This window comes from Aquarana catesbeiana, linkage group LG05 (assembly GCF_042186555.1).
Source record: "Aquarana catesbeiana isolate 2022-GZ linkage group LG05, ASM4218655v1, whole genome shotgun sequence".
Classification (NCBI taxonomy): domain Eukaryota; kingdom Metazoa; phylum Chordata; class Amphibia; order Anura; family Ranidae; genus Aquarana; species Aquarana catesbeiana.
The window spans coordinates 382,697,822-382,711,222 of NC_133328.1; the positions used below are offsets into that span (position 1 = coordinate 382,697,822).

The window sequence follows — 13,401 nt, forward strand, 5'->3', positions numbered from 1 at the left end:
CAGGCCTTGTGCCCACTGCATAGAGTCCTCCAGTAAGGACAAGAACCAGGGAAAGACAAGAAATCAATAGCCTGGGGAACAATCACAACCAACTATCCCTTTCATGACAGAGGTAGATTTCTGTAGTCTAAATAAAGTGTACCATGCAAGGCACTGAGTGATCATGGTGAGGCATGATGAAAAGTGGGTGTTCTGAAATATCATGACTTATTGTCACACAGCTGGAAAATAAGTTGGTGCTGAAAGGTTTCCCTCAGTCAGATGTTGTGACTGCTGGTTTGAACAGGGTACAGGTGACTATATAGTGCCCACCATGTGTTACATATTGTGAATCCTTCCCTGATCTATGTATGAATGTTGAAGTATCTTCTCTAATGCCCCCCAGCCCAATCCTCCTTGTATAGAACTGCAGGGATGCCTGCAGAGGAGACACAATCAAATTAATAATAAACCTTCTGGAAATTTGGGGAGGCTAATAATTAAGAGTGAAGCTAACAATGATTGAGGAATCCCTGACAAAGTTTTGGATAATTGGAGCAGCGGCGAGGCAGTGTATGCAGAAAAGGAGTAAAAAATAATTGTAAAAGGTCCTCAGGAGCAAGAATTAGGAAAGTTGCCAGAGTAGCATCCACCTGTGCAAAGCAAGGGGAAACGTCTGCATCACATAAATGAGGTCTGGCTAAACCTCCTGCCTTTTGTCTTGGTCAAATCAAGTCTTGCATAGTATCAGACTGAGAAACAACGACAGGATTCCTGGTTTTAGCACATTCCAATGGGTTAGTGTGGACCCACTGCTTCACCAGACAAGAGATACAATAAGGCAGCAGCACTGGTTCCAGAGTGGTAGGCTGGAGAATTGTTACTTGTGCAGTAGAATGGAATACAGATATCTGGATTATATTTGTTTTCGGTCATATATTTTTCTAATCTAAACAGTGAAAGAAACAATTGGCTCTGCTACACAGACATGCTTGGCCAAATTGAATTTTGTTTAAACTGGAACACTAGCATATAAGCCACGCTTTAATGAAACAAAGAGGGTAGAAGAACAATTACTATAATTCTGTTTGTTTTTAATTAACAGATACAGAAGCCAGAGGGAACATAATGCACTTAATGATTCTACTGTCATTAATCAAAGGGCAAATTAAACATAACTGAGAAGCAGAAAATTGCCACACACACAAAAAAAGCCTTAATAGCTGTACCCGTGTGATTTTTAAATGCTTTTTGTTTCATAGTCAACCTGTGAGGACAGAAATGGGAGATACCATTGCTACCTCTGTATTAGGGTTCATTCACACTTGATTACATGCGAGGACCCCAGCAGATGTTCCCGTGATTAGCTGCCAGTAGGCAGCCCCATTGAAAGCAGTGGGAGGCTGCTGGCTCTTGCATCTAATCACATAGACTTACATATAATTTCTCATGCGGTGATCACATGCGAGTGATTGGCCTGGATGCAGATTGCCTGTTTTCAGGGCTGAACTCACATGTGATCACAGCATGAGAGATTACATGGGAGTCAATGCAATTGGCTGCAAGAGTCGGCAGCCTCCCATTGCTTTCAATGGGGCTGCCTACCCTCACTGAGGTTCTGCATGTAATCGCCAGCAGGGTGCATTTGCATGTGTGAATGCACCCTTAAAGTTTCTGGCTTTACAATCTGAAGTCATTCATATGGAACAAGCATAGAAATCTTATCCTTCATACTTGTTCCAGGTCATTGAGCCAATAGGTAGTGACATGCTGCAGGAGCTGGTCATACTGCAAACCAGGCTTGCCAACCGTCAGTAAATTTACAGACAGTTTGTAAATATCAGGGATTTTTACAATTGTCTGTAAATATTACGGGCTGATAATTGTTCATGCTGTGTTGAGTTTTTAAGTGTAAACCAGGCAAATTACTTGTTATGGGTATTGTCCGTGTTTCCATATTGTGTTTCTACTGTTTAAATATCGATTGACTTCGTTTTTAGGAGTTCTGTCATTTTTCAGTTTTTCAGTAAAAATGTGCTTGGTCAGTAAATTTCCCATGTGTTGTCAGTAAAAAATGCGGTTGGCAACAATGCTGCAGACATGTTACAGAAGACCATCAGAGATGGCAGATATGCTGCAGGAAACAGGCAAAGAATGTCAGAGAAACACAGTGAGGAACTAAGTCAAGAGATGCCATAGAGTGGGGGACATGCTAAAGAAATATAACCCAGGACTGCAGACATCCTGCCGTATACAATGACTGTGGACATGCTGCAAGAGAGAATCAATGACTGCACATACAAAGAGGAAAAAAAATAGCACAGAAAAACAAAAACTGTTTATAAATCGTGGTGGAATGCCCAAAAACAACATTTAACCAGTATAATCAAGTGTAATTAATGTCTTCCTTCATTTGTTTAAGTTCCAGTTCTGACAGTATGAGAACTTTGATATGTTGCTACAGTTCTGGCATGTGGGCATAGTGTTATGGTGCGGAAATTCTGGCAGTGAGGCTACTAAACAGTCTTTTGGTTCCAGGCCCATCCAGCCCTTAGGTCACATCAGGGTGATGTACTACGTGGTTTTTCAGCTCTTTAGCACCACCCTTTCGACTCCTTCTGCTAATTTTGTGTTAGTAGAAGTTTGGCGAGTGTTGATTCGCGCTTTTCATTTAGCGCTTTTCATTTAGCGCTTTTCATTTAGCGTTTTAAGTTCGCTCTTTTCATTTCGCGCTTTTTATTTAGTGCTTTTCAGTTTGTTTCTGAACGGCCGTTCGTCAACCAGACATGTTATAGAATCGGAGGAGATAATGTGTTATTTATTATTGGCCTTGGAGTTATTGCTTTGACCCAAGTCCAGTCCAGGAACAGGAGGAGGAGGAGTTCTTGGACCAAAAATTGGTTGCTTTATTAATCGTGACCAATTATGTCATATGCCTTTGCTGCGGGAGCTCCAGGAGAATAATCCAGATGATTTTGGGAATTATCTCCGGATGACGGACCCCTGCTTTCACCAACTCTTGGCATTGTAAACCCCCTATATTAAGAAGCAAGACACATGCATGAGGCTTTTATTTTATTTTTTGGTTGAATAATAATGATTTGATTTGGTATATTTTCTATATTTTTGGATGCATAGAATGCACTTTTTGGTTAAGTTCTATTGGCATATAGCATGTCTAATTTTATTTGTTTTCTTTTTTAATGCACAATAAAAAAATTGGGTAGAATAATACTTGGCTATGTGTTTCACTTCAAATGACAGTTTGGGAGTAGGCAGTTACATTTAAAAAAATACAATGTAAAATTAACAAGGGACGCCAACATAGTTGTATCTTTGATTTTAAAAACTACGTGATAATGGTGTTGTGGTAACTTGCCCAAAAAAAAAAAAAAAAAAAAAACCATAATAATATTATTCTTGATATCACTAAAAAAAAAAAAAGCCATCGAAAATTTGTTTGCAATAACTCCATCAGTATCACCAGAAAAGCAGCTTCATTATTATCTTATTAAAGAAGAAGAGAATGTGCGCTGCATTTCGAGATTCCATTATTTGCCACGTCAGGAATGTTAATTGTCCATTACGAACGCTAGTTTACAAGACCAACCGCTTCTGGCTCTTCCTTGCTTCCGAGCATGCGTGTTTGTACTTTGGACTTTTGTCCGCGGACTTGTGTACACACGTTCGGAAAATCCGACAACAGACATTGTCCGAGGAAAATGTTAAAACATGCTATCCAACATTTGTCCATGGAAAATCCGACAATTGTCCGATGGAGTGTACAAATGGTCGGATTTTCCGCCAACAGCCTGTCATCACACAATTCCCATCAGAAAATTCGATCATGTGTATGCGGCTTTAGTCTTTTAGGCATTTTTAAGTGTTCATGTTGTGTTGGTCCTTAATCCATGGTGGAGCTGGTTGTATTGTCTGGTGTGGCTGCTTGTATCACAAGGCTGGCTGAAAAGAATTACAAACCCCTTGGTAGGTAAAATAATTAGCATATATGGTATTTATTTGGCTATCTTACCAGGAGTTCCCCTTAAATGCCGCTGGGTATGTCTAATTGCAGTAGTGTGAGTTGTGATCATAATTTCTCATAACTTCAGGGTACACTGTCCAAAATAAGTAATGATTGCAGAAGTGTATGATAAGCATATTCATTTTCCCAGTGAATTTTCACAGATCAATTAAAGTTTTCTAGAGAACTAGGCTTCCAAACAGCACAGAGAGAGAAGACTCTACTCTGATGCTATATAATTTGTGGCAGTAGTTTCATAATAATAACAATAATTGTGACTTTATTTCCCCAGATTATAACAGCAGTGACCTTAAAACAGCATGCCGAAAACATGAACTCTATGTCAGTTTTCAGGATTTAGGATGGCAGGTAAGGAACTTTTATTGTTATCAATTTACATCATTAAAAATCTTTATGTCTTATTGTCGTTATTAGTTATTTTGTTGCTGCCTGCGTAATGGACCCACATTTATTTCTGTAATTTCATAAGTCATGCTGGGACGATTTTTAAGCCTCGTATTCTTATGTCTTTCTATTTTTGTAAAAAAGTTTTTGATAAATACTATTGAAACAGAAAACTCTTTGTGTCTTCAGCTTAGTATTGTTATACAAGATTTATACAAGTGTACAATATTTACTAAGACAGTTAAGCTGGCCATACATTATACAATTTTCTTATTCAGTTTCCTTTAGATTTACCTTCAACTATGTCGTGCATGGTACGGCCTGATTGCATAGAAATGTAAAGTGTTGTTTAGGTTTTACCTCATATTATATGGCTCTAAAGGAAAATTGTGCAAGAAAATTGTATAATGTATGGCCAGCCTTAAATATCAACTTTTATTATTATTATTATTATTATTATTAGTAGTAGTAGTAGTAGTAGTAGTAGTAGTAGTAGTAGTATTCATATATTAAAGACCAACTCCAGCCAGGACTAAAGCCTCGCACACACGGTACGAAAATCAGTAGGGGATTGTCATTTGACAAGCTGTTGTCGGAAATTCTTACTGTTAGTACGCTCCTTTCGACACTTGTTTTCCCATTTTTGGACAACAAATGTTGGATGTCAGGCTAGTAAATTTTTGGCGAACGACGGTAAAATTCTCATTTTCTAAATGGGATAATAATGAAGCTGCTTTGCATGTAGTTATTCCAAACGTATTTTAAAAGGCATTTGTTTTGTACGATCTGAAAATCACGAATCAACGCTCACCAAATTTCTACTAACACGAAATTGTCAGAAGGGGCCCAAAGGGTGGCACTTGAGAAATGAAAACTTCCTCTTTATACACTCATAGTACGTCACCGCGTTCGTGTTTCTCAAACAACAATTTGCGGATAGTTAGTATGCAAGACAAGATCCTGGCACACGCCCTTTTGACAAAAATCAGAAGCTTGGCTGTCCAACAATCAGACCGTGTGTACAAGGCTGTAGTTTGAGTGACCAATTCTCTTGAAAGCCCATCCACACCATTACCCTCTTATAATTACTGTACATTCCATGTGTTCCCCCACCGCTCATTTCATCCATCAGAGCTGTGGGTGTAGTCCCCTTCTAAGCTTCATGTTGGCCAGTGTTAATGCCTATAAAGGGTTAAAAGTAGAATTAAACACTCTTTAGAAAATATGAATCCCTCTAGCTATACTTGAAACACTGATGTACTATAGTCATTTACATATATACATATACATTACATATATACTTTGTCTTTGAGGGTTTAATAACATTTTAAAGTAGGGCTGGATCTAGGGAGTGCTGGGGTGGGCTGTTCTCCCCAGGACCAGTAGCATCAGCAGGGTGGACCTTATAATGAGGCACTGAAGCCCAGCCCCACCACCACGGTGAAACAGCCACAAGGATGACATGAAAGTGTTTGGACCCCCAGATCAGACCGTCTAGATCCAGCCCTGCTTTTCAGGAGTATTAAACCCCCAAACCAAATGTAATATATTGCGGCTTACCAGTTCATAGATGTGGCTGAATTCGTTTTCTATTTTTAGTCTTTTATCCATTATTTTTATCTGGTGATATAGTCAGTAAGTCTGGTTTTTATTTCAGTTCCAATATTTTTATTGAAAATATTAAATATAAAAAATAGAAAATATTAGCAACAACGAAATCAAAATCTCAGGTTATCACCAGCGTAGTCTGTTTTTATTTAACATCCTTTAACAGACCCAGTTGTCCAGCAAACATGGCAATTAGAAGGTTGAGACAAACTATTTACCACTGAAAGGGGTGCTTAAACCGGGCAGCTTTTATTCATTTTTTTAAACCTTTATCCCAAAAGGAAAAAAGGACTGTTGCTGTAACTGCTTACAAAATTGTTAGCTGGATTTCATCCCTAATTTCTTAGTAAAGTCTGTCTAAGGCCAGCCATACACAGTGTGAATTTCTCACAATTCCCCCATCAATACAGACAGTGCTGACAGGGGAATCAGCAATTGTCTTCTCCTGGGGGGGGGGGCGGGCTTGGAAAGCCGTCCCTGCTGGGTGAAGACGGTGATCATCTTTAGCAGCTATAGCAGCCGCTTGCGATAATCGGAAGCGAATCTGGCAGGCTCCCGCTGAACCAGCCGAGATTTGAATCGTGTATGGCTGGCCTTAATCTATTAGCGCATCCAACACTATCTTCCCTTCAGCTTAACAATGCTGCTGTTCAAAGGTGATGTTGTTTCTCCTCCATCCAGAGCATTGACATCTTAAGACGAGAAATGAGTGGCAGGAACGCCAGGTGAAAAGTGAGGGGGAAAAACCCTCAATAAAGAAAACAAATGCAGCTACCACATGTAAGAATTGGTAAGCTGCAATACATAAAATTGTTTTTTTTGGGGGATTAATACTGCTTTAAAGCAATTATTGAAAATGTCAATTCTTATGATATGGACAAATCTGACAGGCATGAGCAGTTGACCTTAAAATAAGCCTCTATACAGACTACCATAGAACAATTTCATATTGCTAGATGCAAATATCTAAATATCTTTGACAAGTTATAATTCACTAATAAAATAGCAGGGGAGTTGAACGTGCCTGAACTGCAGAAAGCAGGAACATATAGATCTTTAAAAAATGGTGCTGTTAATTACTAAGGGTCTTTAAAAACTCTTCAGAAACTCTGTATTGCTGGATGACATAATACTGAGAGCTAACAGTATGATTATGTGTTGAAGGACTGGATAATAGCTCCAAAAGGCTACGCGGCTAACTACTGTGGAGGAGAGTGCTCGTTCCCACTAAACGCTCATATGAATGCCACAAACCATGCCATTGTGCAGACCCTGGTAAGTATTATTACTATTAAGTATTATGTTTGTCAGTGATTACCTGTGCTTTCTGGTTTGTTTTCATAGATAAACAATATGAATGATTTACTAAATGATGTGTAGACTAAACTTCACTTCAATAATAGCAAGATAAAAGTAATCAATACGTCCCTGTAATATATGCACATTACCCCATGCTTTATTCTTATAAAAACCATGCAAGTTGAGAGCAATACCTGCTGATCTACCAGAAATCCAGATAGCTCCTAACTTCCTGTTTGTGCTGACATCACTAATTTGGCTACACTGAAATCCCAAGCAGTGTTGTCAGCCCTGCCCAGTTCTCTTCCGCTGGACCCCAGAACACTTCTCTGCTTCTCTCTTTAACATAGGAGGATGTTCCATAGTCCAGAAGGGAGGACACTGCTTGAAATTTCAGCCTAGCAAAGCAGCATTGTCAGCTCAAACAGAAAGTTGGGAGCTCACTGAAAAAAGAGGGTGCACTGGCCTAGTGCATTGTCCAACAGATTTCTTAAAAGATATGAATAAAATCATAAAAATGTCTACTCATAATCATAAGTTAAAAACACACTCGTCATGCCACATGTGTGGCTGTCTCTAATCAGTTACTCGATTTACCGAACCTGGGAGTGGGGGTCCTGGATGTGACTCCTCAGGCTGACGCATTTCAAAGGACTGACCCTCACTCCCAGGTTCAGTGATTCGCGCAACTGATGAGAGATAGCCACACATGTAGCCTGACGAGCATGTTTCTAACTTATGTTTGTGAGTAGACATCTTTATAAAATTGTATTCATATCTTTTAATAAATCTGTTGGATAATGCACTAGGCCAGTGCGCCCTCTTTTCTTTTCTCACAGCATTGTCAGGACTACCCCAGTCCTAGAGGCCAGCAAGGCATCTATGAGACTAGCCACAATTTGACCAGGCACCTATGACAATACACAGTCAGCTGACTAGCACAGGAGTGTGTTGTTCTTTTTTGTATTTTTCTGTATCTGCGGTGTTCGTGAAATGTTTGAAATGTGCATGCATAACGGAGACGTAATGAATGTTTTTTTGTTTGTTTTTTGGTTTTTGTTGCCCAAAAACACTTAAGTTCTCATGCAGTTTTACATTGAATACATGTTTATTTCATCTTATGTCTTAATTTAGTAGTTAAGGCCCAAGAGAACAAGAATTTGTCATCTTTAAACTGGTGATGGGTCACTTGTATAAAATTACAAACCTACTAAAAGAATAGTTACTAGACTGGTGGGTAGCCTAGCTCTGAAGAAGGGGGTGAGCTCCTGAAATGCGGCAGCTTTTTACCCCTTGATGTGTTACAACATATGTGTCTGCACCATTCCACACTGTGTGGTTTCATGGCTCATTGAGAGATGCACTTTGTGAGTACCCACTTTTTATTGTTTTTATTATTGAATAAATTTCATTGGTAATGCACTAGGGGTGCGCGCCTGCCATTTTGTTTTTTGTAGTTTCCATCATATTACCCAATCTGAGGAGGGCAGCATCCACCTAGTCTTGGAATACTGATGCCCTTGTGCTCTTTACTATAGAAGACCTCTTGTTCATCTACTAAAGGGGTCATAGAACCAGTTTCCCCTAATCAGGGCTGCTGTTTGCACAGGGCAGTACAGCTGGTCCCCCTGCTTGGCAGGCGCCCGGGTCCCCCTTTTGAACCAATGGAGTCTGGGCCCGATACAGGAGGGCTGGCTGTACTGCCTTATCAGCAGCCCTGTCCTCAATGCATGCTGTGGTTCCTCTTGCCGACTCTTATATCCTGTAGTGATGTACGAGCTGAAGCACTGCGCGTTTTTTTTATTCTTTTGCTTAAACCTGGAACCTTGAAGAAGATGGACTACAGCTGCAGAAGACCACACATTGGGTGCCACTCCTGTCAGCTAACAGGGAACTAAGGCTACAAGTTGTAGAGGCTCACCGCAATTGGACAATAGAAGATTGGAAAAAACTTAGCCTGGTCTGTGACATTTAGATGGTAGGGTCAGAATTTGGCATAAGCATGGAAGCATGGATCCATCCTGCTTTATACCAACAGTTCAGGCTGGTGGTTTTGGTGTGATGGTGTGGGGGAGATTTTCTTAGCACACTTTGGGACCCTTAGCACCAATTGAGCATCGTTTAAATGCCATGGCTTACCTGAGTATTGTTGATGACCATGTCCATCCATTTATGACTACAGTGTACCCATCTTCTGATGGCTACTTCCAGCAGGATAATGCACCATGTCACAAAGCTCAAATCATCTCACCACTGGTTTCTTGAACATGACAATGAGGTCACTGTACTCCAATGGCCTTCACAGTCACCAGATCACAATCTAATAGACCACCTTTGGGATGTGGTGGTATAGGAGATTCGATAATGGATGTGCAGCCAACAAATCTGCAGCAACTGCATGATGTTATGTCAATATGGACCAAAATCTCTGAGGAATGTTTCCAACACCTTGTTGAATCTATTCCACGAAGAGTTAAGGCATTTCTGAAGGTAAAAGGGGGTCCAACCCGGTACTAGCAAGGTGTACCTAATAAAGTGGCCAGTGAGTTTACATGGAGCTGTCAGAAAATAGCGGGCATTTAGATTACATGTAGGAAAGAACAGCGATGCACAAGAATCAATAACCGTTATCAAATAATGAGTTTTTATTCATTTCACTTCAAGAAATTCCTAACAGCTAAATGGCAGTAATAATAGGCTAAAGAACAACATTTCTCATTGTTCAACTCTATGAAAAGCCTCTAGGAGGCTTATAAGTTCCACTGCCAAACATCTAAGTGAGAATATATGTTTTTTGTTTGCAATATTTCCAGTTGTTTTTCTTTAATCTGTGACTCAGAAACTGACAAATAATTATGTCAATTGAACACCCATTGCGTGCTGAAAGCTTTTTTGCTCCTGCCCCCCCCCCCCCCCCAATAAACAGAAGCCTATTGTCTTGGTTAATGATTTGTTTTGTTTCAATTTTTTTTGTTCAGTTTGGTTTTATAAATGCAACACATATAAAACAAAGCCCAAGTTGTGAGGTAAGACTAGCATCAAAAGTTATTTATAGTTGGATCACTTTTTATGGTACACAAGGTCCTTTTTACATGAAGCTGTAAAAGTGACAGATGGGGCAAACGAACACTTCCAGTTTAAATCATTAGAAAATAAAGAAAAATAGTGTTGCTGCAGCTGCTTTTAATAGATGTAAACCCTTACCGAAGTACATTTAATAAACTAAAGCTCATAAACAATTGCAATATTCTTAAAAAAAAAAAGAAAACTTTTTGTTTTTTTAAATATGTCCACTCTGTTGCTTATCAGTGCTGCTGTTTTCCCCTGATGCCTCTTGCATGCACTCTAGTGATGGCTGCATGACGTTTCCTGATGATAAGTTTAGAGCTGGTTTACAGAAATTTGGGAGGCAATACAGCTGCCTTCTGCATGTTTTTTTTTTTAAACCGAAAAGGAATTGAATCACGTATATATACACCTTACCTTCTCTTTGCAATGGTTTTGAACAGAGCAGCCCCAAACCTCCTCTTCTGGGGTTCCCCACAAGTGCATCTGGCTCCTCCTTTTCTCCTAGTGCACCCATAGTGATCCACTTGCTATGGGGGCACTCATGCAGGCTCGACTCTGAGCCAGGCTGTGTGCATCTATAGACACACACAATGCAGCTCTGCCTGCCCCCTGCTCCCTCCTCACATGATTTGACTGACTGCCTTTGGCTCCTGCTGCTCTCAGCGAAGCATGTGAGGACACAGAGAGAAGAACTGAAGCCGGGCACAGCGATGGATCGATACAAGACTCCGGTAAGCATTTAAGGCTTTCTACCTTAGAGCCGAGAAGTGCAGAGAAGGTAAAAAACATTTTGCATTTATAACCACTTTAAGATATGGGTAAACATTTTCATTATGTAAGTACTATGCGTGGCTTTTTATTGAAACGTTAAAAACAGCTCTAAATACTGTATCTATTCAATTTTATAAGCAGTCATGCAACCTTTCGGTATTCTTTTCTCCCTCTAGCTCCCAGGGCTGGGGGGGCAGAGTCTGCTCCATTACTGGTGTATTGACAGTGATAATCCCTACAGGAGCCACTGCCAGTCTTCTCCTAGGAATGAGGCAGGGGGCAGGGCCATCTTTAAGACAGGGCAAAAGGGTCCAATCAATATTAAAGGCGGTCCTGGCCGGGGGGGGGGGTGTAGCTGCCTGTATAACCAATGGCAGTCTACTAGAGCATGTAGGACACTGTACCCTGGCCTGAAGAACCCTGGTCTTCTTGTTGTAGTCACCTGGAATGGAACTGAAGCTACTGGCAGGAACCCATGGTAATTTAGGCATATAGAGTGAGAATATGAAGAATGGAAATGTATGAGATACTTAGCATTGATATGTTTAAACAATAAATGTGACGTTTTAATAAAAAAAAAGTAATGATACATATTAATTCGATTTTCTTTCAATTCGCAGGTCCATCTTATGAATCCAGACTATGTGCCAAAGCCGTGCTGCGCTCCAACCAAGCTAAACGCCATCTCAGTGCTTTATTTTGATGATAACTCAAATGTTATACTTAAGAAATACAGGAACATGGTGGTGAGAGCATGTGGCTGCCATTGAGAAGACAGGGAAAACAGTCCTATAGCCGACCCTCAGAGGGGCCCCAGAGTCAAGTGAGGACCATAGAATAGCAGTACATTGCTATTAAAGACTTAGACAATCAGAAGGAAGCATAGGCAATGCTTATTTATAAAGAGGTCAGTTTGTATATTACACGTACTCACACTGTGCCGCCAAAAAGAGGGTTGTATCAATTCAGGATGGATATATGAAATGAAAGAGAATCGTTGGAATTAAGATTTTGAAATTGTATTTTTGTTAGCTTGGATCAAGCTGTGTTTCAACATAAAATAAATAAATAATATATACGATCTGTAATATTATCTTTTCCCTCCTTTGGTGGTCTAGAAGTCAAGATATCAGAGGGACTGAGAATATTGCACAAATGGTTAAAGTCAAGGAATTCTTTTCAAAAAAGGACGTAACACCAGCAGTACTTGTCATTGATATATATGTAAATAATGTTATTCCAAACATCTGCTCATATTACTGCTTTGTCCCAGGCAGTGGGGAAACACTAAATATGGGGGGGTCATATTATCCGGAAATTAACTGCTTATTGCCACAAACCCTGCAGTGCACTCATTGAATACATGGGTCGAAATGCACTGACTCTAAAAGAGTTAAGTTTCTGCAATGAAATGTAAACATCCTCCCCATAGATTTTCATTATCAGTATTCTTCAATCTTAAACATCTCCTAAGTCACTGATTGAATTGGCTCAGTGCCCAAGCAGCACTCAGAACTTGCATTGTGTGTAGCTACTATTGGGTATTGATGCAGAACTAGAGTCCTTATGCTCTTCTAGAACTGAGGAGCATCTAATGCTGGCCATACACTATACGAAAAATCGGCCAAAATTTGGTCATTTAGACAGTTCGTTCGTTTTTCGGCCAGTTAATGGGCACAAAATCGATAATCATTGGCACGTTTGAAAATTTTCTGCCAAACGAACGATAAACTGAAAGGTTAATGTATTTCCCAACCGAACTGTCTGCACTAGATACAGTCAGGTCCATAAATATTGGGACAAGGACACAATTCTAATCTTTTTGGCTCTATACACCACCACAATGGATTTGAAATGAAACGAACACGATGTGCTTTAACTGCAGACTTTCAGCTTTAATTTGAGGGTATTTACATCCAAATCAGGTGAACGGTGTAGGAATTACAACAGTTTGCAACTGATGTACTTACTTTCAGACCCCAAAAATTGGTTGTTCAGGCACCCAGTGCTGTCATAAGGGGACAAAGACAGTGGGGTTGATTTACTAAAGGCAAATCCACTCTGCACTACAAGTGTATTGCAAGTGTACTTGGAAGTGCAGTTGCTGTAGATCTGAGGGGAAGATCTGTTGATTTTATCATCCAATCATGTGCAAGCTAAAATGCTGTCTATTTTCCTTGCATGTCCCCGTCAGATCTACAGCGACTGCACTATCAAGTGCACTTGTAGTGCAAAGTGGATTTTCC

General features: G+C 40.0%; 1 protein-coding gene across 2 annotated transcripts in view; it reads left to right on the forward strand.

Moving 5' to 3' along the window:
* BMP6 (bone morphogenetic protein 6) overlaps positions 1 to 12,243 on the forward strand; it is a 230,309-nt gene extending 218,066 nt beyond the window's left edge. For both annotated transcript variants that reach the window (XM_073631025.1, XM_073631026.1), the window contains 3 exons: positions 4,296 to 4,372; positions 7,181 to 7,291; positions 11,776 to 12,243. In XM_073631025.1, coding sequence (XP_073487126.1) covers positions 4,296 to 4,372; positions 7,181 to 7,291; positions 11,776 to 11,925 — 338 coding nt within the window. In that variant the 3' untranslated portion in view covers positions 11,926 to 12,243. The remainder of the gene's footprint in view (positions 1 to 4,295; positions 4,373 to 7,180; positions 7,292 to 11,775) is intronic.
* Positions 12,244 to 13,401: the final 1,158 nt, after the last annotated feature.